The sequence below is a fragment of the Juglans microcarpa x Juglans regia genome, chromosome 5S (assembly GCF_004785595.1).
Source record: "Juglans microcarpa x Juglans regia isolate MS1-56 chromosome 5S, Jm3101_v1.0, whole genome shotgun sequence".
Taxonomy (NCBI): Eukaryota; Viridiplantae; Streptophyta; class Magnoliopsida; order Fagales; family Juglandaceae; genus Juglans; species Juglans microcarpa x Juglans regia.
Genome location: NC_054603.1, coordinates 27,351,268 through 27,377,954, shown reverse-complemented (window position 1 = coordinate 27,377,954; position 26,687 = coordinate 27,351,268). Strand labels below are relative to the sequence as shown.

The window sequence follows — 26,687 nt, the reverse complement described above, 5'->3', positions numbered from 1 at the left end:
CTTTTGAGATAGCTAATCCAATACTAGTGATTTGATAATTGGAAGACCATCTTCTCTAGAGGCATGGAAGTTATAGGATTAACTAGATATATTGATATTACATGGTCAACAATGTATTTGGAGGACATATCTATGGCTCTCTACCACCTCCAACCATATGCGGCCCTGAACCTCCAGTGTTTAGCCTCCACGCGCCACCATTGACGTGCGTGGACGATACTTGTTTCCATGAGACTAGTTCTTTGTGATTGCTTTCTTTACTAAGGGATATGGAGAATGAAGGCGTGGGTAGCTCTACTGAATTCTCTAAAGCAGTCAACTCCAATGCTTGCAATCTCCTCGTGTGTTTACTAATTAAAAAGCCTTGTACGAGGATTTATCCTTTGCTTTGTCGACGAATATGAGCTTGGACCGTATTTTGTGTACAATTTCCCCTTCGATTTGTAATTTTATGCGTTGTATTAGTTGTAACGAGCTATTTATCAAAGAGGGATACTACTAATCATTTCACACCATACACTTTATATATTTAAAAATTATTTTTTATTTTATTTTATTGTTATTAAACTAATTAAGTTGTTCTACTTATCATCCATATACTATATACTTGTTATAGGAAAAATGAAAAAAAAAATTAAAATAAATATGGTATATGGTGTGTGAGGATGATAAATAGAATTATTTTTTATGGAAACTACCCACACGCTTGTTTTGTATTCCTCTTTGTTACTGCCAAAAAATTGCATAACAAGCTGGAACGAGAGAAATAGTCATTTTTGGCCCACGATGGCTATCCAACTTCACTCGGTATAGCCCACGATGGCGGTCTGGAGTGACGATACGGTGCTAATACATACATCTATAGCAGTGAATAGAAAATAAATACAGGATATATAAATAGAGATGGAGACACACAGATTTAAGTAGTTCGGCATAGGGCCTATGTCAATGATCATTTGGAGGGAAAATCCATTATAATATGAGTATTTTAAAATCTCTCATAGTCTCTCATTTTTCTTTATACAATGGAGGTTGGTGACCTCTTTTCTGAAGAAGATAATATCCTAGAGCTCTCGTTTTGAGGTTGAAGATGACCTATGTCTTCTCGTCCTCCCGAAGTCTAGAAGTCCCCATTTCCTCAGGTATCGAATCCCATTTTATTGTGGTACTGTCAGTGGTAGGTGAGGAAGTAAGTGTTATGACATTCCTCCATTGCATGTCTGACTTGCTTTCCTCATCTTTCTCATTTTTTCCTCTTTTTTCTCTATTTCCTCTTCCCATGTGACATTGGCTTTTCCTTGTCTCTTCCCACCTGTCTCCTGATGGTGGCCCTTTGGTGGGATGAGCCTGGTATATTTGAGCCTACTATTTTTACCCCTTTAGTTGTCCGTGATTTTAAGGTCGATTTGCTCAACAATAAGTCATTAAGAATCTTCAAGTCAACTGTGATAAAGATAGTTTGTAGAAATTGCAGAATAAATTCTAGAAATTGGTCCCTAGTTTATTTGTTTATTTGTGCTAAGTAGTGAAGCTTCCTGAGCGCGGAGCTCGGCTTGGAGAGGTGTGAGGGTAGAGCTTTGCTTGAAGTTTGTTTGTAGGGACCTAGCTTAGTATGCGAGGGTTGGCCAGTCAAGAGACTGGCATCGCCTATAATTCACGACGAGCCTAGGGACCCTGCTTTGTACGAGAGAGTCGAGAAGTCAAGGGACTATCACCACCCATAGTTCGTGGCAAGTCAAGGGATCTGGCTTAGCACGCGAGGGTCGGGCAGTCAAGCATGTCACTGCTCATAGTTCGCGGCGAGTCTAAGGACCTTGCTTTGCACGTGAGGGTTGGGTAGTCAATGGACTGTCACCGCCCATAATTCGTGGTGAGTCGAGGGACTCGACTTAGGGACCCGATTTTGTACTCAAGGGTCAGGCAGTCAAGGAACTGTTACCGTCCATAGTTTGCGGTGAGTCTAGGGACCCAACTTGGTACATGAGGGTCGAGTAATCAAGGGACTGTCACTGTCCATAGTTCTAGGAGAGTCAAGGAACTCGACTTTGCTAAACCTGTGGGCGAGGGTTAAAACAATCTAAGGACTGTCACAGTTCATAGTTCACAACGAGTCAAAGGACTCGGCTTTGCTGAACCTGTAGGCGAGGGTCGAAATAGTCAGGGGACTGTCATCGTCGTTGTTCATCAAGAGTCAAGAGACTCGACTTTGAAACTTTTGGGCAAGGGTCGAAGCAGTCAAGGGACTGTCATTGTTGTTGTTCACCGCGAGTCAAGACTCGACTTTGCTAAATTTGTGGGCGAGGGTCAAAGCAGTCAAGGGACTGTCATTGTTGTTGTTCGCCGCGAGTCAAGAGACTCGGCTTTGCTGAACCTGTGGGAGAGAGTTAAAGCAGTCAAGGGACTGATATCACCGTTGTTTGCCGCGAGTCAAGAGACCCAGCTTTGCTAAACCTATGGGTGAGGGTCAAAGCAGTCAAGGGACTGTCATCGTCGTTGTTCGCTACGATTCAAGAGACTCAACTTTGGTTTGTGTGTTGTTCACGATGAGTCCAGTGACTCGACTTTCGTTTGCATGTTGTTCACAGCGAGTCCATTGACTCGGCATTTGTTGAAATAGATGCTTGATCGCGCTAAAGAGCCAAACCGGCTAGTATAGATAATCCAAATCACAAATGTGAGATTTGCAAACCTGAATTGTTTTCCTAGAGCATGGCGAAGGTTTGAGATGCGCCAATGAGGCTTGTGGGTAGCCACGCTTTGACAATGATGAAGATCTGGGCTGCCCGCAATACCAAGCAGTTTATTCTGATAAAGATAGATTAAGATGTTTGAGCGGTGCTAGAGTGGGGCTATCTAGCCGGTGTCTTGTCCCATAGGAACCAATTTTTTTAGTAAAAATGAAATTCAAATAGCAAATTTTGAGAGAGACAAACTGGTGTGATTTAACCGATGTAGCCGATTTTTGCTTGAGATTGTCCATTGTCGATTGCCAATTGTTGCTGATTTTGTTTTTGTTGTTGTTCTCTTTTTTTTTTTTTTTCCTATGCCTTATTTGCATGGGTTGAGACTTCCGAGGGACCTTACTTCGACTTGAGAGAGACAAACTAGGGGATAGAGAGAGAGAGTACGTGTTTCATTGTGGTAGGCCGAGACTTCCTCGTCATGTGCTTGCTACCCACTACCAAGGTGGTGAGATACTACCAAAGGTGAGGTTGGTGAGATATTGCTCACCATAAGAGAGAAAGGGTGCTGGTTGCACAGGGCGGGAAAGGAAACTTGCCTACCGCGTACATGGGTGGCTGAACACATTTGGCCGAGCAAGGAAGTTTGCCTGTTATATGTGTTGTCTGCATGTGGGCGGGCAAGGAACCTTGCTCGCCGTGTACCTTGGGCAGTGAGCTCGCCACAAGTTTGAGGAACTGGGTGGTCGGGTAACCCACTCTGGCCGAGCAAGCTCAGGTCGAGCAAGGGGTGGCCCAGTGGAGATTGCTCGCCTGTGTGCACGGCGAGATGGTTGCCCACGTGCATGGCCAAGCAAGAGGCGACTGAAGAACACCCTACCGGCAACAGAATACACTGGCGAGTTAGATAGTGACCGCCATTGGCTTCATCCACCCGTGGATGTCATGGGTGGTATGGAATCAGTGCTTTCCATTAAGACTTATGGTGGCTGGGTAGTTTCCCAGTCGACAAGTTGTTGGGGTCTCGTTGCTCACCACAAGTAGGGGTGTACTCGGTCTGGTTTTGTACATTTTTTCGAACCGAATCGATAAACACCAGTTTTGAAAATTTAAGAACTGATACCGAACTAATTCACTACCGAAACTGGAACTTCCAGTTTCATTCTAGTTTTTTTGATTCTATGGATTATCTATATTAGTAATAATCTAATGTTTACATATACTAGACTATTTGCCTATTTATATTATAGTATAAGCAAATTATTTTATAATAATTAACACATACTAGTATAGTATTGAATTTAACTATAATCTTTAAAAGTTCTAGACTTTTTATATGAGTATATATGATCCATTGTGTAAAAACGTATTTACAAAAAGAATATATATATTATAATTTATTATGCCAAAAATGTTTTTATAATTTATATATATATATATCAAAAGTAAGTTTATATTAATAACTTAATATTAATGTTTATATTTAAGATTCAAATTTTATATTATATTAATTTTATATTATAAGATTAAAATTTATATGTTATATCAAATGTTATATTAAAAATTATAAGAAAATTATAAGATTAATTTTATGTTATATCACATGTTATCTCAATTTTATGTTATACGATTAATAGACTTGAGTAATAAGATTAGAATTTCATATTATATTAATTACAAATTTAGTATTTATTATATATAATATCAAAAATTATAAATATATACCTGTCTAGTTCAGCTTAAATCGGTTATCAAAATATAAAAACTGGGACCATACCGGACCTCTCGATTCAACCTGTTTTTCTATTTTTTTTTTACACCCCTAGCCACAAGGGTGGCAGGCTACATAAAACACCAACGAACTTGGTTGTGGCCGCCGATGGTTCCACAAGCCTACGGTTGGGAAAAGTTTCTTTGGTGTCCCGTGGTGTGTTTCGGTGGTGGAGGTTGGAGCTTCGCACCAAAGGAGGCTTGTGGTTGAGGACCACCTTTTCGACTGCAAAACACATCGATGGTCCAGATGATTGCCGATGGTGGCGTCGCCAGGTCATGAACACCTGGTCTCTAGACCATCAGCAACTCCCATGGCAAGATACTGGTGGGAAAGGTCCTGTCAGCTCGTTCTGGTGGTACGGCCTGATGGCCAGCCTCTGCCAGTGCCAGTGCTGGGCAAAGTGGGTGGCATGACTTCATGCCTACCATGAGGGTCACCGAGTGCGCGGTTGTGTGCACTAGTCGGGCACTATACATGCCATGCACAATTTGGGGACTCCTGGGTGCACGTAACCCTGCACCCATCGTGCACTGTGCATGCCATGCATAGTTTTCGTGCGTTGTGTTTTTTAAATGCATAGAGCACATAGGTGTACAGTGCTTAGTGCATTTAAGTTTATAGCATACATCCATGTGCTTGGTTCTCACCTCTCTCCATGCATAATGCCATGCGTGAACTCGGTTCTCACCCTCTCTCTTTCTTTGTTTTTGATTTTTTTTTTTTTTTTTTTTTTTTGGTAGAAGCAGGATTAAAAAATTAGAGATGGAGAGTTGGGAATAGTTATCTTAGAGTAGATTTCTTTGCTCATTTGGATATCTCTTTGGTAAGCGGAAACGTCATCCTTCCCCCACTTCTAGTATAGAAAATAAATCGCATCCCATAGATGGAGCCAAATGTTAATGCAAAAAATCGCACATCAAGTCAAAACGGGAGAAATAGCCATTCTCGGCCCATGGTGGTGATCCGGCCTCGTTTTGTATCATCTGAAGCCCACGATGGCAGTCCGGAGCAGTGGTACGATGCTCATTCATACATCCATAATAGTGAATGGAAAATAAATACAAAAAATGTAAATAGAGACAGAAACACACAAATTTACATGGCTTGACACAAGGCCTACATTCACGGCTCGTTTAGAAGGAAAATTCACTATAATATAAATATTTTACAATCTCTCATAGTCTCTCATTTCTCTCTGTACAATGGAGGTCAATGACCTCTTTTCTAAAGAAGATAATATACCCTAAAGCTCTTGTTTTAAGGTTGAAGATGACCTCTGTCTTTTCCTCCTCTCATAGTCTAGAAGTCCCCATTTCCTCAGGTCTCAAACCCCTTTTATTGTGTCTTTGTCAGTGGTAGTTGAGGAAGTAAGTTTTATGACACTCATCCCTTGTGTGTATGACTTGCTTTTCTCCACTTTCTTATTTTCTCTCTCTTTCCTCTTTCCTCTTTCCTTGTCCCCTCCTTATCTCTTTCCACGTGACATTTGCTTTTTCTTGTCCCCTCCTTCTCTCTTCCCACTTATCTCCTGATGGTGGCCCATGGGCTGAGCCTTGTATATCTGAGACTACTACTTTTACCCCATTCAAACTCTTTTAAATTAACGAAATGTTTGCTCATAAAAGAAAAACAATTGAGTGATCAAAACCAAATTGGGGAGATGTGTAGTTGTGGTCATAGAAATGGTGTTTTGTGCTTGGACAAATATATTTTGGTCTACATCAACCCCCAATACCCATTGGGAACATGTTAGATTTTATGATAAAGATTTTTGTCTACAAGAGGAGCGCTACACAATAGTCCCAAAATTTAACACACCCGACACACTCGATGACTTGGAAAGAAAAAGAAATACATAAATTCGTTTGAAGCACAAATCAAACCCAACAAAAGCAACCTTTTGTTCTCATCTGAAGCAAACTCCTGACAATAGCCTCAAATTTGTCCAAGAAAGAAGGTGAACCTCCATCTAAAATTCTAGATCTCAAAATTTGATACTCTAAAATATTGAAGCCCTCTCCAAGTCTTACTCGTCGGAATGCTAAAGTTAGACAAGCCGAAACCCTTGTATTCAATGCCCACCCTAGCTTCTGTTTTCGTCGGAATGTGAATGATACTGAGACTGATGACGTTGATGTGAAAGAGAAAAGGGAAGGGGGAGAAGGAGACGAGAGCAAAAAAAGAAAATGAAAATGGGGCAAAAGGGGACAGGAAAAGAAAGAGAATGAGAAATATGTATTTAAATATAATTGTAAAAAATGAAGATCATGTATTTAAGTAGTGTGCAGGGTGTAGGAGTTACGTTTAAAATTATTGTTATTTACAAATACTCTATAATTGGAATGAGATAGAACAAGTAGATCCCACAATATTTAATAATGTTCATACATTGATCAATAGTATTAAATACTATGGAATCCACGAATTGTGTCCATATCTTTCTAATTGCTGACCGTGCTTATAGGTAAAAAAAATTGTAGGGGATTTCAAGCTTTGGATCCACAGATGATGAAGAATCGGAATGCAATGATAGAAAATGCATCTTTGGCAATACGCGTGCTTTGGTTGTAGGTGTACGGAATTGCCTGATTTGAGCTGCACTAAAATTTATCCTTCCAAAATAATGATGATAAAACCTCATCTGCTTTAATCAATTAGGAATAAGTACAAAAGCAATTCCTAAATCTTGCGCAATTATCTTTTTACCCTCAGGTTTACAAATTCATCACTTTGTTCATTAGAGTTGCAAGTTTTCCAATAAGAATCTTCCGTTTGATTCTCATCAATTTGAGGAAAATCTGGCCTAATATGTCATATGTCCAATAATAAAAGGAATATACAATTATTGAAGAAATTAAAAGAATCAATAATAAATCCAGCCCGTTAAAACTAAATTTTAAGAAACTAAATTTATAAACTAAGAAAAAGATCTTGAAAATAGGAAAAAAATGAATTAATAAAAATAAACTTTAAAAGAATTTTTTTTTTTTTAAAAAGGTAGGCCACGTGTAGGCAAACCAAGTACTATCTCGGACAACCCGTGCAACACCTTGACCACCTTGGTTGCGCATGGTCATTATCGTTTTATGGGTAATAATAGACTTATTATTTTCTACAATCTATTAACTACTCCGTTTATTTTTATTTTATATTATAGTTAAGAAAATAATTATTAATAAAATTGTATTTTTTAAATTTTTTCTTAATGATTAAATATGTTAAAAAATACTTAAAAATAATAAAAATGCACTATAAAGTAATAAAATTGTGATAAAAAATTAATAAGCCTATCATTATTCTTGTTTGCGGGCCACGCTGCCGGCCTTGGCTGCTGCTTTTTTCTTTTCTTGGTATTTTCTCTTTTTCAACTTTCTGTACATTTGAAGAATTTGGATAATTTGTTGGTCAGGAAAAATCAATGTGTTTACCAGCCATTTCTCATCATTTGATGAAACACTAGTACTTATTGCAACAAACAAAGAGAAAAAAGAATCTAAAGGACATTGCCAACCAAGTCGGTTGTCAAGAGTAGTCTTTTCATTCCCAAAATATAGCTACTAGAATCAAGCTTTGGCATAAACAGCATTCACCATGAGCACAACACATAATCATTATGTCGACAAAAGATATGATGAACGATTGGGAAACAGGTCCTTCCACTCCATCTAAACCCACTTGAAATAAACAAGAATTTACAAGCAAAGGATTTTCCAAATGTTTCAACAATTCCTTCACATTGAAAATTCAAAATTACAATGCTAATGACAAACCTAGTTATCAGAGTACTCTTCATCCCAAATTCCTACCTTGCAGATTGTGCAGTTCTCCCAGTGAGACCTAAGAAAAAATTCACAAGAACCTCCAAAGAGTGCAATTATCTCAAATTACAAACGAAAACATCAGAAATTCTGATAGATCTCGACTATTACTTTACTGGTAAGGTAATAGTTGAGTTCTGAAAATGGTTCTCATGATCAAGTGTTGATGCCAGTACTAAGTAAACATATGCCTTTAAATCTTTGGCTGATCCCACAGAAACTTGAAAGATGAGTTAATATGATCTGATCCATGATTAATAGTTATAATATTACGTGTGTAATTACACCATCATCAAATAAGATATGAGACAAAACTGAAAACCCCCATTTCAAGCAAAGAACAGATGCAAAATAGTAGAAAGCTCCTCCCTTTCTTGTCCTCTTTTAAAGTGAAAACAGGCTCAAATCTATCTCAAAAGACATAAACTTATGCATGCCTCACAAATGCCATGGCTGAGGCCATTCTCAGGAGCAGAAGCAGCTATGCATCTTGTTGAAGATTGAGTTCACTCTATGGGTCCAGCCCTCAAAAAGTAGAGACCTAATCTAAGACTGCAAATTTGATAATAATCCTATATCTAAAGTCAAACCAACTAGAACAATCTGAGAACGTCCTTTTTCTGTATTCTAAAGTAATTAGTTCGGCCATAGAACCATTAATACCAGTGGCAAACAATTTAATGCCTTTTGACATTGCTAATCATGGATCAGATGATGATAAACTCACAAAACCAACTTAGTGCTGCCATGCAACATGATCATGAATCTGCAACTATAAGCATATATCAGATCCTAGCCCACATCTTTTAAGTATCAGAATTTGAAGGAGCATAATTTTTTCCTTTCTGTTTTATAAGTGGCCGATCGAGCATAAAATTGGAAAATGATAGGTCTTAAAATGTTAAATATCTATTTAGTAATATTGAATTTCTGATAGTTTTCGGAGACTTTGAGATAATTAACACTAAGGAGTTAGTCATAAATTACTCTAGGTCTCACAAGCGAACTGTTGCTACACCATATCCAGGAAAAGAGATCTTCATGCTGCCAAACTCCTGTTCAGGGCCACAGAGGTATCTGTCTAAGAATGGAAAATGCTGCATCTGCGAGTCTAAAAGACGGAATGGATGTAGAAGAAGTATAGGGAATTAAAAAAAAAAAAAAAGCAAAACAACAAAACCTGCCAAAAAAGGGACGAGAGGTAAGAGATTGAAAAAAAGAAATTTGAGAATTCTGCCAAAAAGGGCAATAGAAAGATTGAGATGGAAAAAAAAATACAAAAGCTGCCAAAAAAGGACAAAAGTAAGAGATTGAAAATAAAAGAATTGAGAATTCTGCCCTCTAAAGTGCACAACTAACAGTAAAAACTGATCCCTATTCATTAGTAACAGATAAAAATTATTGACTAAGTTGGCCTGGGGGGGGGGGGGGGGGGGGGGGGGGGGGGGGGGGGGGGGGGGGGGGGGGGGGGGGGGGGGGGGGATTTCGTTCGATTGACAAGTGGGAGTGTAAGTAACCCTGAGGAATTCCAATGGGATAAAGTGTAAATAGACACTGTAAAGATACATCTAAAAAAAGATCTTACTACTGAAAATGATGTTTAGCGTTAAGCCCCTCCTCCAGTCTCGCCTGTGATAGCTGCTTTCTGATCCACAACAAAAGAAAGATCAGAGTGAGCACAATTATATACTCTCTCTTATCCAAAGGAACTGCCAAAAAACCATTAAAAAGCCCCTTACCTGCTCCATATCTCCTTTACCATTCACTTGGGATAAAGAACTAGATGGAGAGCTTGAAAACCTGAGAAAAAAAAAACATTCGAGTTTTACCAAATTATAATATCATGCAAACATCACCTTTAGACTGCCGGTAGCATATAGGATATCAATAAATGGTTATGTGGGCAACAGTTTGCAGTGGTATAGACCTGATTGTCCTTGCTTTCCTTTTTTCTTCTTCCACGGTGTCTGTTTTAGAAACTGGTGCAAACCTGGCAAGCCGAGCTTTCTTCTTTGCTTCCTCGTCAGCAGTAGCTTTCTTCTTTCCTTCCACATCAGCAGTGGCTTTCTTTCTCGATTCATCATCAGGAGCCACAGATGCATCACAAAGACCAAACCTGGGGGAACAAGTGTTTCTTAACAATCTGCCTCGACAAAAAATGACCATCTAAAGAATCTAAAATAGTCAACTACAATTTATATAAACAACAAATTAAAAAGTATGGTATGAAACCTCTCTGCTCTAGCCTTTCTCTTAAGGTCCTCTGACCCATGCAATGGGGACCCCATGCCAAACCTGCAGAAGGTCAATCCCCACTTGATAAAGTTCCAATAGTCAACAGGGGAAAAAATGATGTACGGAATTCAAGTCAATTCTAAACTGAATCTTTAATTCACAAATATCTATACCGTGCAATTCTACCAAAGAAAAAAAGAACTACAATCTACCCACGGCATGTGACTGGAAAAAGCGAGATTAACATGCCAGGATCCCAAATAACACAAGATCATTTTATTTACATCTGTCTCAACAGAAAACTTTGTTTAATAAACGAGGACCTTCCATCTGGTGGAGTTCATAAAATCTTATCTATGATTTTTTTTTGGCAAGTTAAACCCATCTACGACAATTGAAGTCTAGAATAAAACACCAGGAAAAGTATGATCATTCTACCATTTTCTTTCCTGTGTCTGTGGGGATCCTACATAAGGCTGTTTGCCTAGAATTGTCACCATGGAAAAGCATGCTTATCTGAAGTTGTGACATACCAGTTTTGGTTTTAGGGTATATAAGTAATTTTTCCTAGTAAACTTATATTTTTAGAATTTATATTTTTATGATTATAGTTTTATCAGAATTTATATGTACTTTATCTTTATATTTTCTATTATAGTTGCGATTTATGATTTGTTAGAGTTTTGTTTTAATAAGGATTTCTAAAGTATATCAGATTATGTTTACTACGGTTTTGTTTTGAAATTTAAAGTTTAATTTTTCTTCTAGTCACCGAACCTCATCACATTGTTAGCCTCTGTTTGAGAACTTCAAACCACCCAACCCGTATGTTTCTCTCGGTGATTTTTTTTGCTAACGTCCTAGTGGAACACCAACTCTTTTGCCGTGTTTTCCTCTACTCATGCACGTCTCCACTCTCAGTCTCTGCACGTCTCTACTCCTCTAAGATTTCCTTTTTATTTTCTCTATCTTCTACGCTTATAAATATCGCTTACCTCGTACGAGAGGAGTAACTCGTGAGCCACTCCAAATCATCTGCTTCTGAAATACCCAGAGTACCAAAACACTGCCGTTTAAGCCTTAGGTTCTACCCAACCGCCGCCGACCACCATAGGACGGCAGAGCACCACCCGTGGAACCAGAAACTGCCGACCAGCTCAGCCCCAGCACACCCACTCTCTTCCGGTAAGACCTCGACCGCCGCCAGCCTCTTTTGGTTTCGGTAGTTCCGGTTAGCACAGTTTCTCTCTCTAAACTCTCTATCTCTTTCTCTCTCAACTCTCTGTTTTCCTTTTCATTTTAGCCATGTTTTCGGATTCTTGAAAGAATCCGTAGGTCTTATTGGGCCGTTGGGCCCTAAGCCCTTGTGCGTACGTGTGATGAGCCTGTTCTTTTGATTGGGCTCTTGTAGTATTATTATTATGGGCCAGAGTCCTTGACCTTTTTCAGACTATAATGATGTTTAATTGAACTTGATCTTATTTTATTTCAATAATTATTGTAGTGATTTTTATTGAGTTTAATATTACTAGTTGAGTTATTAAATAAATATAGTTAATTAAAGGTTCATTTTTTTATAAAAATGTTTAAAGAATTAGAAATATGTTTTAAAGTATAATGTTAAGTCTAATATTTGAGTTAAATTTCCTTTGTCAATTTAGTAAGATTTTAATAAAATTTCTATGTTAAGAATTTAGTGGAATTTGTTAAGTTTCTTATAAGATTTAATAATTATGTTGAGAAATGAAACTTAGTTTAAGAATTTAAGTTTGTTTTGTGAATTATTTTAAAATAGCTCGAGTATTTCTACTAAATTATAAATTAGTATTTTAAGTAATTTAAATACTATGAATTATTGATTTTAGTGTTAAACAAATATTGGTTTGACTATATTTTAGAATTTCGAAATTAGTTAAGTAAGATATTAGCATTTATTTATTTCCAAACAATTTAGTGATAGTTATTTATTGAATATAAGTCTCAAGTTACGAAGTATTATTCAAGAAGAAACGCATCGAGGTAAGTAAATTTGATCATAAATTAGGATCATCACAGTTAGCTTATATGTATGTATTATCCAAGCCAGTTCATTGATAGCCACTATTTATGAACCGCTCATGTCATATGCAAGCATGTCATCTAGCATAGCATACGACCATGTCATTCCGCATCATGTTTAAATTCAGAATTTATGATGATGTATGTAGTATGTCATGCATCTCATGTGTATAAGACACGTAAGCCATCTTAAATTTTCAAGTGTAAGATAATATCAGATCAGTTAATAAGATGGCCATTCAGATGCATGGTACCAATGCAGTTCAGTTCAGTTCAGGGTGGTGTGCAAGCCATGAACTTAGTCGTGGTCCACCATAGTATGCTAGAATACTATCAGCCGTCCCCCTTGCTGCAGCGGGATGTGGGGCCGGTACACAACCTTGCACACAGGGTTAAGTGTGTTGGCCAGTCAGATAAATCAGTTAAATCAGTCAGATCAGTCAGTTAATTCAGTTAAAACAGTCATACATAGCATAAGCATCAGTATGAACAGTCATGAATTTTTTAAGCTCAACATGAAAGTTGTTATGAAAATCTTATGTTTATTACGTTTACGTTGTGATAGATTTCTTACTGAGTCATCGACTCATTTTAGTTTGTTTTCATGTTTTTTTAACCACCCAGGTGAAGATGATGATTACGAGCAGACAGGCCAGGAATAGAAGGAGCATTTATTTTTAGTTCAGACTTTCTAAAATAAACATGTTTTTATGACATGAATTTATTTCAGTTTATTTCATTTAATGTTTTGGAAGATAGTTTTATTAGACATTTTTCCGCATAATAAAAGTTCAATTTTTCAATTATGAAATTATGGGATCTATTACCGGATTATTTTTATGGAAAATACGTGGCACTCCTAGCCTACGGGAAGGGGGTGTTACAGAAGTAATTTCTTGAGCTTCTTTGACTGGGCCTATCAAGTTTTCCAAACAATATTTGATAAAATGACCTCTCTATTGTGCCAGCCTAAACGCTATTAAACAATTCAATTGATGCTATAATAACTCTCCAAAGGTTATTTTCTGACTACAAAATTTTTAGCAGCTAAAATAGGTGACATTTACTGTGCTGCAGAACCTCACGGCATCCAAACAAATAATAGGAAAAGAATACATAAACATCAGGGAAAAATTGTTAATTCCCTATTCAGATCTGAAGTTATTACCACTATTGCTTTAACCTTAACACACCCCAAAAAATAATTGTCAATGAGGTCCTATAAAAGAATTTCTTCTCTCACAAATAATTGTTTTTGAACTCAATGACAATAAATCATGCATCCAAACATCAAGGGAAAACACAGGCACAAATGTCATACAGGATACACATTATCAAGTGTAAGAGCATCAACGGAAGAAATTACTGCTGCAGCATACTAAAGTAAAGGTTGTCTGAGACTCCTTGACAATCTTGCACTATACATGGTGTATCCACTGCAGGGCAATCTTTCTATTTTGATAAGTAATTTTTTTTTTATTCGATTTTGATAAGTAATTTAATCTCATTAGAAGAGTGCAGACAGGCATGACCCTCAAGTACACAAAAGAATCCCCTATCCAGGAGAAAAAGAAGAAAACAGTTCAAAAAACTAGAAAACAGAAAAAGAAAAGCTGTTATGAGCTGATATCCATGTGTAAAGGGAGTTGAGAACGTTCTTTGTCATCCCTCCCACTGAAACTTGACTATCTTCAAGGTCCATGCATTCCACTCTGTAACAACCCGATCCTAAAACTTAGGCCATAAAATAAGTTTTATATATTTTCACATTGTTAGAACATTCTATTATGGTTTTTTTTTTTTCATAAGTACATTCTATTATGGTTATTATTATACTATTGCCATTTTTATCAAAATTCTGTCAATATGCTATTAATTTTAATCCAGAGTAGTATTATAATAGGACGAGTATAGTGAAAATACTTTAACTTCCACGTTCTCCATCATCTCTCAAACGTCACTCATTTTGTAACCAACGGAATCAAAAGGAGCATTTTCTTTTAAAACTCTCCTTCCCTAGAAATCCTCCCAAAACCGCAGCAATTATTCTCACAGCAACATTCTCTCCATTGTCACGCAACAACGTCCTCACACGGCAACTTAACAGACTTGCAACCTCAACTTAGTCGAGCCACCACAACGCCATGAGAAAAAATCATGGAGCAACTCAGTGCAGTCACCTAGTCACCTACCGAGAACCACGACAACCACCGTAGCTTCATCCTTCTCACGGCTACATACCCTCAATGGCTCTTCATAATGGTCATGACAGCAACCACCATACACGTTGGATCTACCACCAAGCCTTGCCTCGACTCAGTCCACATCCCACCCAGCCACTGGCATCCCTCCGTGGCGCACCATGGTTGCACCATTCGAGCTAGTGACACCAAGCCACAAACCCAACCAGTACACAAGAAAACCGAGAAGCCATCTTGCCAGAAACCATAGAGGAAGTCACAGAAACTGCCGCCAAAAGCTTCCTGTCACTCCAAATCCATCGCACTATCCCGGTAAGCCCACGACCGCCGTCTTTCATTCTCTTCCTTGGCTCTGTTGTATCACGATGTGACAACACTGTGTCCTTTCTTCCACGACTGCGCCAGAGAAGGTCGTCGGTGCCGACCTCAGTCTAGCCCAGCTCTGCCGCCAGCTCTCTCCTTTTTCCATGTTCTGCTTCTATCAAAATAAAGGGGACCTTATATATATATATATGCCTCCCTCCCGTAACCTTAGTTTCTATATAAGGGTAGCCTCTTTTATTCTAATTACGTTTATATCCTGAGTGTAATTTGTATGCTATTAGACGTGTTCTTTTTACATGAACTAGGCTTGAATTTAAATTAAACTATATTTTAATTGGGTTATGTTCCAGAGATACCAATTTTCTATATGGGCTTCACTTTAATGTAATTAAAATAATATTATATTGTTTTAAGTTGGGTTGTGCTTAATATTTTACGTTATCCATAATTTTACATGGACAATTATATTAGCCCATAAGCGATGGTTTATAGAAAAATAAGTTATGGTTAATCGTATAACTAAGTGTTAAATTATGATTAGACTATATATTAGTAGTTTACAAGGATTTCTTTTAATGTTAAAATATTATTGAGGATATTTTAAGAACTATTGTCATTAAATAAATTTAGATAGAACATAGTTTCCTATTAAATTATATGTTAGTAATATTAAATTACGATTACAAAAATATGTTATTAGTATTTATTTAGATTTCTTGTAAAATCTAACAATTATGTTATTTAGCCAATTTACGAAATTGATATTGTACGACTTGTTTTTGTGTAACGATTTTAATACTAAACAAGATTAATTCTATTTTTATGAATTGAATGTTTTCACCAATTATTTTTATAAACTTAGATAAATATATATATATATATATATTAAATGATATTTGAAAGATTAGATATTATTCTAGCAATAAATGGGAAGTGTTTAATCTTTATTTTAAACGCTTTTCAGTTCGATATCTATCGTATGAAGAAAATTTCTACTGTTTATTGCAATAGATTTGATATAATTATGCTATTAAAGTTGTAGATTGAAAATATAAAAATATGTTAAGAATATTACAATGATATTAGTATTTATTAGATTTCCTGTAAGATTTAATAATTATGTTAATTATAAGGAAGCCAGCCTATTTTAAGAATTTAGGTTTTCATGAGTTATTTTAATAGAATGACTATAACCCAAGTATTCTACCAAATTATAATTTTAAAGTGAAATATGCTATTAGTATTTTATTAGTATTATGGTATTGGTATTTAATGTTTTTGTATGAAACATAGTATGTATTAAATTATTCTCCACGATATATATTAATTCAGCAGAATATTACGACACATTTTTCTAGAAACATTAGTGACAATTCGTAATTCGTATAGGTAACGAGCTATGAAGGAAATTCAGGAAGCAACGCCACAAGGTAAAAAATTTGATCACAAATTAGGATTAACACGTAGTTAAGACTATTACTATTAGAGCCATTTTTTTGTCAGCTACTTTTTATGTACCACACGTCATATGCAAGCATGTCACTCAATATTAGCATACGACCACGTCATTCCGCATCATGTTCAGATTCATCATTTTACCATTATTTATATTAGTATGTATGTCATGCATCTCACATTGTATAAGATACATAAGCTATCTTAAGTTCAAGTGCAAGATAAGATAAGATCAATTAATTTAATCAGTTAATTAGATGGACATTCAGTTCAGTTTCAGGGTGGATGTGCAAGTCATGGACTCAAATGTGGTCCACTGTAGTATGCCAGAATACTACCCAGCGCTCCCCTTGCTGCAGCTGGATGTGGAGCCGGTGTACAACCTTGCACACAGGGTTAAGTGTGTGTGTGGGCCTGTCAAATCAATTAGTTAATAAGAAAGTCATGCATAGCATCAGCATCAGCATGAACAGTCATGATTTAAGCTCTCAGCATGAAAATTTTATAAAAAATCATATATTTACTACGTTTACGTTGTGATGGATTTCTTACTGAATCTTCAACTCATTTTAGTTTATTTCATGTTTTTAACATCCTAGGTGAGAATGATGATCAGTACGAGCAAGCAGGTCAGGCTTAGATGGAGTAGTTGGATTTAGTTCGAGACTTTAATTATTTATTTAGTTTGATTTACTAATTATGAAATCTCTTGCCTAGCTTTATTTAGGAGAGCACGTGGTATCCCTAACCCTAGGGAAGGGGTTGTTACACACACACTCCACATTCACGACATGAAACATAGAGGAGCCAATTTCCAAAACCATTATGGCGCCCCTCCTGCCTTCCCAAAATAAACCAACGATTCTCACCCATCTAGGCATAACCCACTCAACACCACACAACTAAGTAGAGTCCATAAATCTCTTGTTACTTCACAATGAAGATGTAACACACCCCAAAATGTTAGATGAAAATACACAGAGAATCGCTCGCTTCGAGGGAGCGCCTCCAGCAAAAAGAAGGAAGGAAGGAAGGAAATAGGAATTTGATTAAGTTTTGGCATGCCGTTACAAGTGCATTCTTCCACTACATATATTAACCACTCCTCTAACTAACTCCTGGGCCAGAGGCCAACTCAAACAAGACCGTAAAAAAAAAAAGACAAGTTCATTACAATCATAACAAGCAGTAAATGGGCCATGGGCCGACTCCTAGATACAAGGTAATTTAAACAGAAAGGGCCACAAGCCAAATCATTACCCACTAGATTGAACCCAACCTACTAGACCTTTATTACCCAAACCCAAGCCCACTATGGCTTCGGTCCACACATTGACTAAGAACTCATACTTAACTAAGTTTCCCAACTGCAGTTTCTTTCTGACTACAACATCCGAACCTTCCCCTTCACCACAGACCCGTTGTTGCCTTTCCAAACCTTAATCTGTTGCTCGGTGTGTAACATTACAAATGATTGGACAATGGGCCTTCAACCAATATGGGCTAGGCCCACAAATTAGGGGTTAGGTTTCCACCCATTTAGGCGTATGACAATACCGTCCCCTTTTTAGAAGACCTTGCCCACAAGGTCAATACAACTTGACAAAATTATGATAAGGAGAAAACAAAATTCTCTTCTGCAGTATCTAGGAAGGGTTGCTATCTCTCGGCTATTTATCTCATTAAACACCTGGCAAAAGACAAGGAGTTGAATATCAAGTTTTTTTATAATATCACTTGCATCATAGTGGTGAGTATGGAGTTTAGGGAGCTCATTGTGACACCCAATAAGGCTAGTAGGGAGCTGAAACTGGCCGCCCACGTTCTGCATTGAACTCCATGTAGTAATTGGACCTCTTAAGATTATATCTACATCAAGAATTACTATGAACTCGGCATCAATATTTGCATGATTAAGCCAGTGAAGGACCGCAGCTGGTTTATTAATTGCTGGATACAAATCGCCAGTTAATGGATGTTTGGTCATGGAAGGAACATAATGAGTAGGAGCCAGGTCATGGCCAGTGTACTGCTTCAAGTCTTCATCAGAACAGCTGATAAGTCGTGAAATATTTCCAGGCTGGCCACTCAGGTGGAAGCTGTGGGCAAGTCCTACAGTCAGCCAATCAGAGTACGTGGTACATTTTGTGGAAAAAATGGTGTGAATTTTGGATATTGCCCCCCAGGCTGAGCAATGACCTGCTTACAGCCTGTATTGGTTCTTTCTCATTTTGTATAGTAGCAAGAGTCAGAAGTTTTGTCCGGGAAAGTTCAGCAAAAGCTTTGCTCCTTAAAAAGCTCATGTATTTCAACCAAGTTGGTTTAGAGCATCCATATGCCTTGTGTTGTAATAAAAGACCATCATTCAAAGTGTGAATACACTTTATACTTAAATAGTGCCCACCTTTTATTTTGATCAGATTCCATCAGATGTACCTCTCTAGGAAATGGAGGTTCAGGAAATAGCCGACCACAGTCATAAACTATATCATCCTCACAGTGATCTAGTTTACCAAGAGACCAATTTCCAACACTGAATGGAAAACCATAGTGAAGAAGAATAAGTTCAAGTCCCTCTTGTGGCAAACCATAGTGAAGAAGACCAACTTCTACTGCACCAAAAGAGTATCCATACATCTCACTGATCCACCCTTTCCCATAAATATCACCAATTCGATTGGTGGACCAATGAGCTCTATCTTCTCGCACTTCTTCTGTTTTTGAAAGCCACAAGGGAGCCAATGCTGGAAGATCATCAATATGCATGGCTAGAAGCCCACCAACTTTGTCACAAACTTCTGGGTCTTTTGTGTGCAACTTAGCTAGTGCATTATCGCATCCAATCAAGCACCCATAATAAGTTGCAACAGGTTTGCCTTTCTCAACACCAAGTTCCCCAAGGTAGAGTTCAGTTTGTCAAACGTTGATTGCAACGTTCTGAAAGTGATGATACATTATCCAAAGTTCCATTCACTAAATGATTTCCCACAGAATTTCTTTCTCTTCCTCTATCAAGGGGCCAATGAGGTGGCAATACATCGAGCAACTGGAGTGAAATTCTTATCTACTAAAACTAGCAAACCTATAAGATTTTCCCATTGCCCTCCACCAAAGATTACAAGAGAAGCATAAAGGACTTCAAATACCTGAGTTTTCAGCTTCTTACCCCTAAAATTCTCAACAAGAAGGCAGGCATTTGTGTTGGAGTCATCTCCACCAACAACAACAAGCCCATCCAAATCAAGCTTCTCATTACCCTCACCACTAAGAATCACAGCCTGAACAGCAGCACCATAAGCAACAGCCTCATCAGTAACATTAACACATTGTAGCTTCAGAACTTTCAAAAGAGGACGTCCCTTAGCCGTAGCAAGTAAACCTTTGTTGTTTATGTACTTTGAATCCAACTACAAGATCTCCAAAGATTTGTTGTGCGGCCCAATTGCTTCCAGAGAGAGGTTTGTTATTTTTGCACAAGCAAAAATCCTTATGGACTTAATATCAGGCCTCTTGATTTCCTCCTTGGTCACAGTCACAGTGAGCACTCCATCCTCCATGGCTACTTTTACCCCATTGGCCTTGGCATTCTCTAGCAGCTTGAACCTCCTTGCAAACTTCCCGCTACTACACTCCACACGATGCTAGGTATTGGTCTTCTGCTCGTGCTGCGATTCCTTTCCCCACTAATCAGGATCTGTCCATCCTCCTCCTCCACCTCCACCTTCACCTCTTCCTTCTTCAGTCCCGACACATCCGCCTTGAAGATGCGAGCGGTCTGGGTCTCCTTCCGGTCGACCTTAGCGTGCTCAAACGAAGTTATTTTGGAGGAAGAAGGGATCTCAGAGTGTGGAGGGAAGGGAAAACCCTCGAACGGATCCCACACCTCTAGTGAGAATGGGTCGAAGATGTTGGATCGGCATCCGAAAATGGATGGAATCATCGATATGCTTGCTTGGTTTCAATTCGAGGAATTGGAAATGGAAATCAAATTGAATAAGAGGCTGACGAAGGAAACCTCTTATAATCCAGATGAACGTTCCAGACCATTCTATGGAGCACGTCCTATTATCAAAATCTTCACCACCCAAGTGGGTATCATCAGCTGTGAATATCACGTCAAATTTCTCGCCACCCGGGCCAAAGATGCCCTTCTTGTGTTGTTTCCTGTACATGGTCGGCTTCAATCGGTAGGGAAGCACCTCTTGCATTTGGAATTAGCAAATAAAGAACACTTGAGAATCGGAGCAAAAGGATCTAATACCTTTCCTTAGGTATATCTTAGCTCCATTGAAACGACAGAGTTCCATCTCGGGACCCATGGCTGCTGAAATTTGATCAAACTGGCAGCGGATTTGGAACAGGAGTCCAGAGAGGTCTTCCGGTGGCAGTGTGGTATCTTCTTCTTGCATTGCACAAATCTGGTCCTGCATCTGGTTTTCTGTAAATTCATCAGGAAATTCATTTATATGTTGCTGGAATACTTGGTGGCTTCGTGTTTCTTCTACTAGTTCCATGATTTTCTGGATTGATGCAAGTATTTCTTGCATGTTTTTGTAATTTCTTGATAGCATAGAGACTGGTGTCTCTCTGATACCAATTTGTAACACATCCCAAATGTTTGATGAAAATATACATAGAATTGCTCACTTCGAGGGGAGCACCTCCAGCAAAAAGAAGAAGAAGATAATAAGGAAGAAAATAGGAATTTGATTCAGTTTTTGCATGCCGTTACGAGTGCGTTCTTCCACTACATATACTGACAACTCGTCTAACTCCTAGGCCAGAGGCCAACTCAACCAAGACAGTAAAAAAAAGACAAGTTCATAACAATGATAACAAGCAGTAAATGGGCCATGGGCCGACTCCCAAATACAAGGTAATTTAAATGTAAAGGGCCACAGGCCAAATCATTACCTACTAGAATGAACCCAACCTACTAGACCTTTATTACCCAAACCCAAGGCCACTATGGCTTTGGTCCACCCATTGACTGAGAACTCAAACTTGACTAAGTTTCCCAACTGCAGTTTCCTTCTGACTTCAACATCTCAAACCTTCCCCTTCACCACAGACCTGCTGTTTCCTTTCCAAACCCTAATCCATTGCTCGGTGTGTAACATAACAAATGATTGGACTAATGGGCCTTCAACCAATATGGGCCAAGCCCACAAATTAGGCCTTGGGCTTCCACCCATTTTAGGCATATGATAGAAGAAGAAGGTGATTGAGAGGCTCCCCATTCTTCTTACATATACAACACCTCTCCACCGCAACGACGCTCCGTTTTCTAGTGTTATCAACGTCAATACCTTTTTCCAATGTTGCTATCCACACAAAAAACTCCACTCTCAAATGAGCCTATACTCTAAATATACTTTGACATGGAAGCAGGTCACCCGTAGGTAAGGTTAAAACCTGATAATATGACCACTTTGAATTTGTCTTTTGGAAGAAATCAAATATATACTATTCACATCTCCTTTCCTTACTCTATAGGGAGTACATCATATAAAAGAAACAGGTAACCAAACCAACCTCCCAATCGTTTACTGATCTAGTAAAATGTTAATCCAACTGAATAACTCCATTTTGAAGTTGCATATGATTTGACAATTACGCATCCTTACAACATGCAATACTACACAAATCTAGAAGACACATCCTCAAAGGTCAATCCCTACAGCACACAAGATAAAAATTAAAAAATAATAATAATAAAAAATAAAAAAAATAAAAATATGTTGGCAATAAATACGTAGCCTTATAAGAAGCACCCAAATACTTCATGGGCAAAGAACAAACTTTACAGCCAAGAATACAGGCCAAGATTTCCGCATCACCAACTGGAACAATATCATATTTTTCCAAATCAATATCCAAATCCAACAGCACTTTAAAACATAAGAAAAGGCATCACAAGTTTCACAGCAGTTCAATTTGCGTCACCAAAAATCAAAGTATCATTGGCAAAAAATGAATGGGACAGTAACGACCCTTCACTATCCCTCGACCCCACCAAAAAAACACAATCCCCTATCCATTGTAGCTTTCATCATTCTACTTCATATCTCCGTAACAACCACAAACAACAATGACAATCACGGATATCCACTACTAGGTAAACTTCACCGACACGGCACTTTTACCCCGCAGTCCTATAAACAGTACAAAAGACTCCATTCTAATGCACACAAAAAAAAGAAACTGAACCCAACAAAATATTACCGATTCATGAAACACCTATAAGAGGAATCGCAAGAAAACAAAAGACAAAAAGCATTACGCATACCTCTCCGCTCGAGAATTACGTTTCTCTTCCTCGGTGAGTTGTAAAGTTATACCAAACCGCTCGGCTCGGCGAGTCTTCTTCTGGATATTGGAAACCGGACCATCATCCCCAGCAGGTGAGGATACGGTGCCATTCGGATCCTCACAGTCCGTCAGAATATTATTGGGAGAGTGTTCATGGAGATCCGGTTCGGAGACTGTAGAGTCTAGGGTTTTCACAGGGTTTTCTTGGGCGGAGAGAATATTGGGGTTGGATTTCTCAGATTCGGTGGCCATCGTAGTAGATGGAGAGGGATGAGATTTCGTGAGAACTACGGCTCGAGAATTGCAACAGCTAGTGTCTGGATTCTGCGAATTCTGGACTATCAGAGGCAGAAAGGGTAACTATGATAGAATGGAAAGTCCGCATAAGCATCCGTTTAAACTGATAGGCTTCGGAAGTTTGACAAGGATGGGATAAGAGATTTTTAAAATTTTATTTTTAAATATCACTAAATATTTTTTAATCTTTAAAGTCTCGTTTATTTTCAGAAAATATCTTATCTCATTTTATTTAATCTAATCTAATCTAATCATTATAACTTTTCTAACTTCTAATACAAAATAAAATAAATAATTTAATTTTTTCAAATTTTAAAACAAAAATAATATTAAAAAATATATTCTAACAATATTTTATTCAACCTTTTAACTTTAATATCAACTCATCTTATCTTATTTTATCTCATATCTGAAAACAAACTAACCCAATTTTTTAAATTTTTTTTATCTAACTATTATTATCCTTATCATTATCCAAATAAAAAAATATAATTTTTACAAATTTTAAAATAAAACATAAAAATTATTACAACGTTACTAACTTTAAAATAAAAATAATATTAAAAAGTTATATTGAAATAATTTTTTAACTTCTAACTCTAATTCCTATTATGAGATTTTCAACTCTAATCAAACGGACTCGGAGTGGGAAATCGGACAAAGTCGGAGTTACGAATTTTTTTTATACATTTTTTTCAACTAGATATTGGCTATGAACCGAGTTTAGTACCTGATTGGGTTTGAGTTCATAAGTTTAAAAAATATTGATAGTATAAAAGCTTTTTTAAAGAAAAAAAATTAAATATTTGATAAATTTATAAAAAGTATTTTAAGCACCTAAAAAAATTGTAAGTCCATTTTTAAAAATGAAAAAAAAAAATAAAGTTTTTGTTAAAAAGTTCTTGTAGATGCCAACTTTTTAAAAATTCAACATAACTAATTTTAAAAGCGCTTTAGAAGCATGTTTATCAAATAATAAATAAATTTTTAATTATAAAATTTTTTAGTAATACTCTACAATTAAAAGCTCTACTGTAAAAATCTTTATTTCCTACCACAATTTTAAATATGCACTCAGTCAAACGAAATATAATATCTTTTCGCCAGCATCTATTGGTTTTCTATAAATAAGACTCTTGGCATGTAAATTTAGGCCTCGTTTGTATTCAAAATATATTTCAACTCATCTTATCTCATTATTATAATTTTTTTAAAGTCTCACACAAAATATAATAAATAATTCAATTTTTTTAAATCACAAAACAACTTTTTTAAATTTCTATACAAAATATAATAAATAATTCAACTTTTATTCTACTATTTACAAATCAACTCAACTCATCTCTGAATCTAAATCATTTCTTAAGAGTGCATCTATTGGTTATGTACAAACCAAATTAAACCCGCCTTCCTTCAGAATTTTCTATTCAATCAGAAAAATTAGGATTCATTTTAATAGTGAAATGAAATGAAATGATTTTAAATAAGTTGAATAAAATATTATTTTTAATATTATTATTATTTTAAAATTTGAAAAAATTTAATTATTTATTATATTTTATATAAAAATTTAAAAAAATTATAATTATAAAATAAGATTAAATGAGATAGAGTGAAATAATTTCTGTATCCAAACCAGCCTTTTGTCATAATTAGGCAAAATGATGCACCATTGTTTTAGTTCGAATTTTCAAAAATTTATTTTACAACAAAAATGTTTGTGATTTTCGAATGTCAAGTCAGCCAATGGAAGACTGCCACGTATCAGCCAGATCATCAGCTGACAGAAACAATTATTTGAACGTCCATGACAACTGTAGGGCATTGAAAACATTGGCTACACAAATGGTGCAATACTGACCATTCAATTCATCAAGACTCGCCTGTCAATAATAAGTGGTTATAAGTCTTAACCGATAAACATGCTTCTTTTTCCTTTTATTTCCTGATTTGAAGTCCAAACACATATTTCCTATGTCCTATGTCCTATGCTCTTCCTCCTCTTCATGGCTCATGCACACACAGTCAGGTTTCGTTTTGTTTTTAAACTCATTTTAATTTATTTCAATTTATTATTATAATTTTTTTAAATTTTAATATAAAATATAATAAACAATTCAATTTTTTTAAATCTCAAAATAATAATAATATTAAAAAATAATATTCTAATAATATTTTATTATCTCAACTCAATTCAATTCAGTTCAACATCTAAATACAATCTCTCACTCAAAAACAAAAAAATCTCAAGCTGAAATCACAACACAATTTTAGTGAGAAAACTGAGTGAGAGTTTCAGCTAAGTGAAAAATTAGCCTTTTCGACACAAGGACTTAGCTTTGGTAAGTTTAGGTGTCGTTTGGATTCGAAAATGAGTTGAAATGAGTTGTGAATAATAGTGAGATAGGTTGTGAATAGTAGTGAGATTTGTGAGTTAAAGTTAATGAATAGTAATGAATAATAGTGAGATGAGTTGAGATAAATTGAGATGAGCTGAGATGGATTGTGAATCCAAACAAGACCTTAGTTTTCCCGCTTCCTATTTTCGATATCGGAAAGAAAATGATGTTCGAAATTGTAATACACCAAAAGAAAATATGGTCAAAAGTATTTATCTAATTTGGGATATATTTATAAGATATAAAAGGATAGTGCAATTTGAAGACCTTTATACCATACAATATCCACATAGTAATATTATTTGATGAATAAGATTCTACTTTTAAAATTTATCTTCTAAATTAAATTATGTCATGTGAACGGTGTGTAGTTTAAAAGCTTCCAAATAGATCAATTATTCAATATAAAAATATAGGAAACTCAATGGATTAAACTACATAGAATTTTATTTCAAGAGCAAAATCAATTTGCGATCCTTAAAATGAACCTGAAATTGTTTGGATTTTATTGAGATACTTGGGATCTTAATTAGAAAAAAATTGCACCATTGGTTTAGTTCCAACTTCTAGAAATTTATGGTGCAATAAAAATTTTTATAATTTTTGAATGCAGGAGGTTAATGGGAGAGTGCCACGTGTCAGCCACATCACCGATCAGTAGAGTCAATTATTTGAATACCCAAACAGTTGTGGGCATTGAAAACATTGGCCAGACACATGGTGCAATCCTCACCATTCAGCTCATCAAGACTCACTTATCAATAAATCTTGCGGTTTAAAGTTATGTTTGGATAGTGAGGTGATCTCAGTTATTCTGTGAATAATAATAAAAAATAAAAAAATAAATAAAAAAAGTGATAAAATATTAAATAATAATAAATAATATCAAATATCATCAACCTCTTGGCTACGAGGATTTAGTTTTGATAAGTTTTAACTTTTCTGCTTCCTATTATCGGTGTTGATAATAAAATCATGTTAGTAATGTTAATACCCCAAAGAGAAAATTTCAATTTATAATCCTTAAAGTGAACCTAAAATTTCTTAGATTTTATTGAGATACAATCATAACTAGATAAAAAAGAATTGCACCCTTAATTTAGTTGAAATTTTTAGAAATTTATGATGTAATA

At 36.5% G+C, this 26,687-nt stretch overlaps 1 protein-coding gene and 1 pseudogene across 4 annotated transcripts; both read right to left on the bottom strand.

Annotated features, from left to right (window-relative positions):
- Window positions 1–8,170: 8,170 nt before the first annotated feature.
- LOC121266932 (protein MODIFIER OF SNC1 11-like) lies at window positions 8,171–23,285 on the bottom strand. Of its 4 annotated transcripts, none has more exons than XM_041170788.1 (6): window positions 22,836–23,285; window positions 10,506–10,568; window positions 10,201–10,389; window positions 10,013–10,073; window positions 9,854–9,918; window positions 8,171–9,453 (listed from the first exon to the last, which is right to left on the bottom strand). In XM_041170788.1, the coding sequence occupies exons 1-5, from the start codon at window positions 23,108–23,110 to the stop codon at window positions 9,880–9,882; spliced, it is 627 nt and encodes a 208-aa protein (XP_041026722.1). In that variant the 5' UTR covers window positions 23,111–23,285; the 3' UTR covers window positions 8,171–9,453; window positions 9,854–9,879. The 4 variants fall into 4 exon arrangements, with proteins under 4 accessions (XP_041026722.1, XP_041026724.1, XP_041026723.1 ...); XM_041170790.1 differs by having other exon boundaries at window positions 8,171–9,328; XM_041170789.1 differs by having other exon boundaries at window positions 8,171–9,328; window positions 9,859–9,918.
- LOC121266933 lies at window positions 19,314–22,238 on the bottom strand (annotated as a pseudogene).
- Window positions 23,286–26,687: the final 3,402 nt, after the last annotated feature.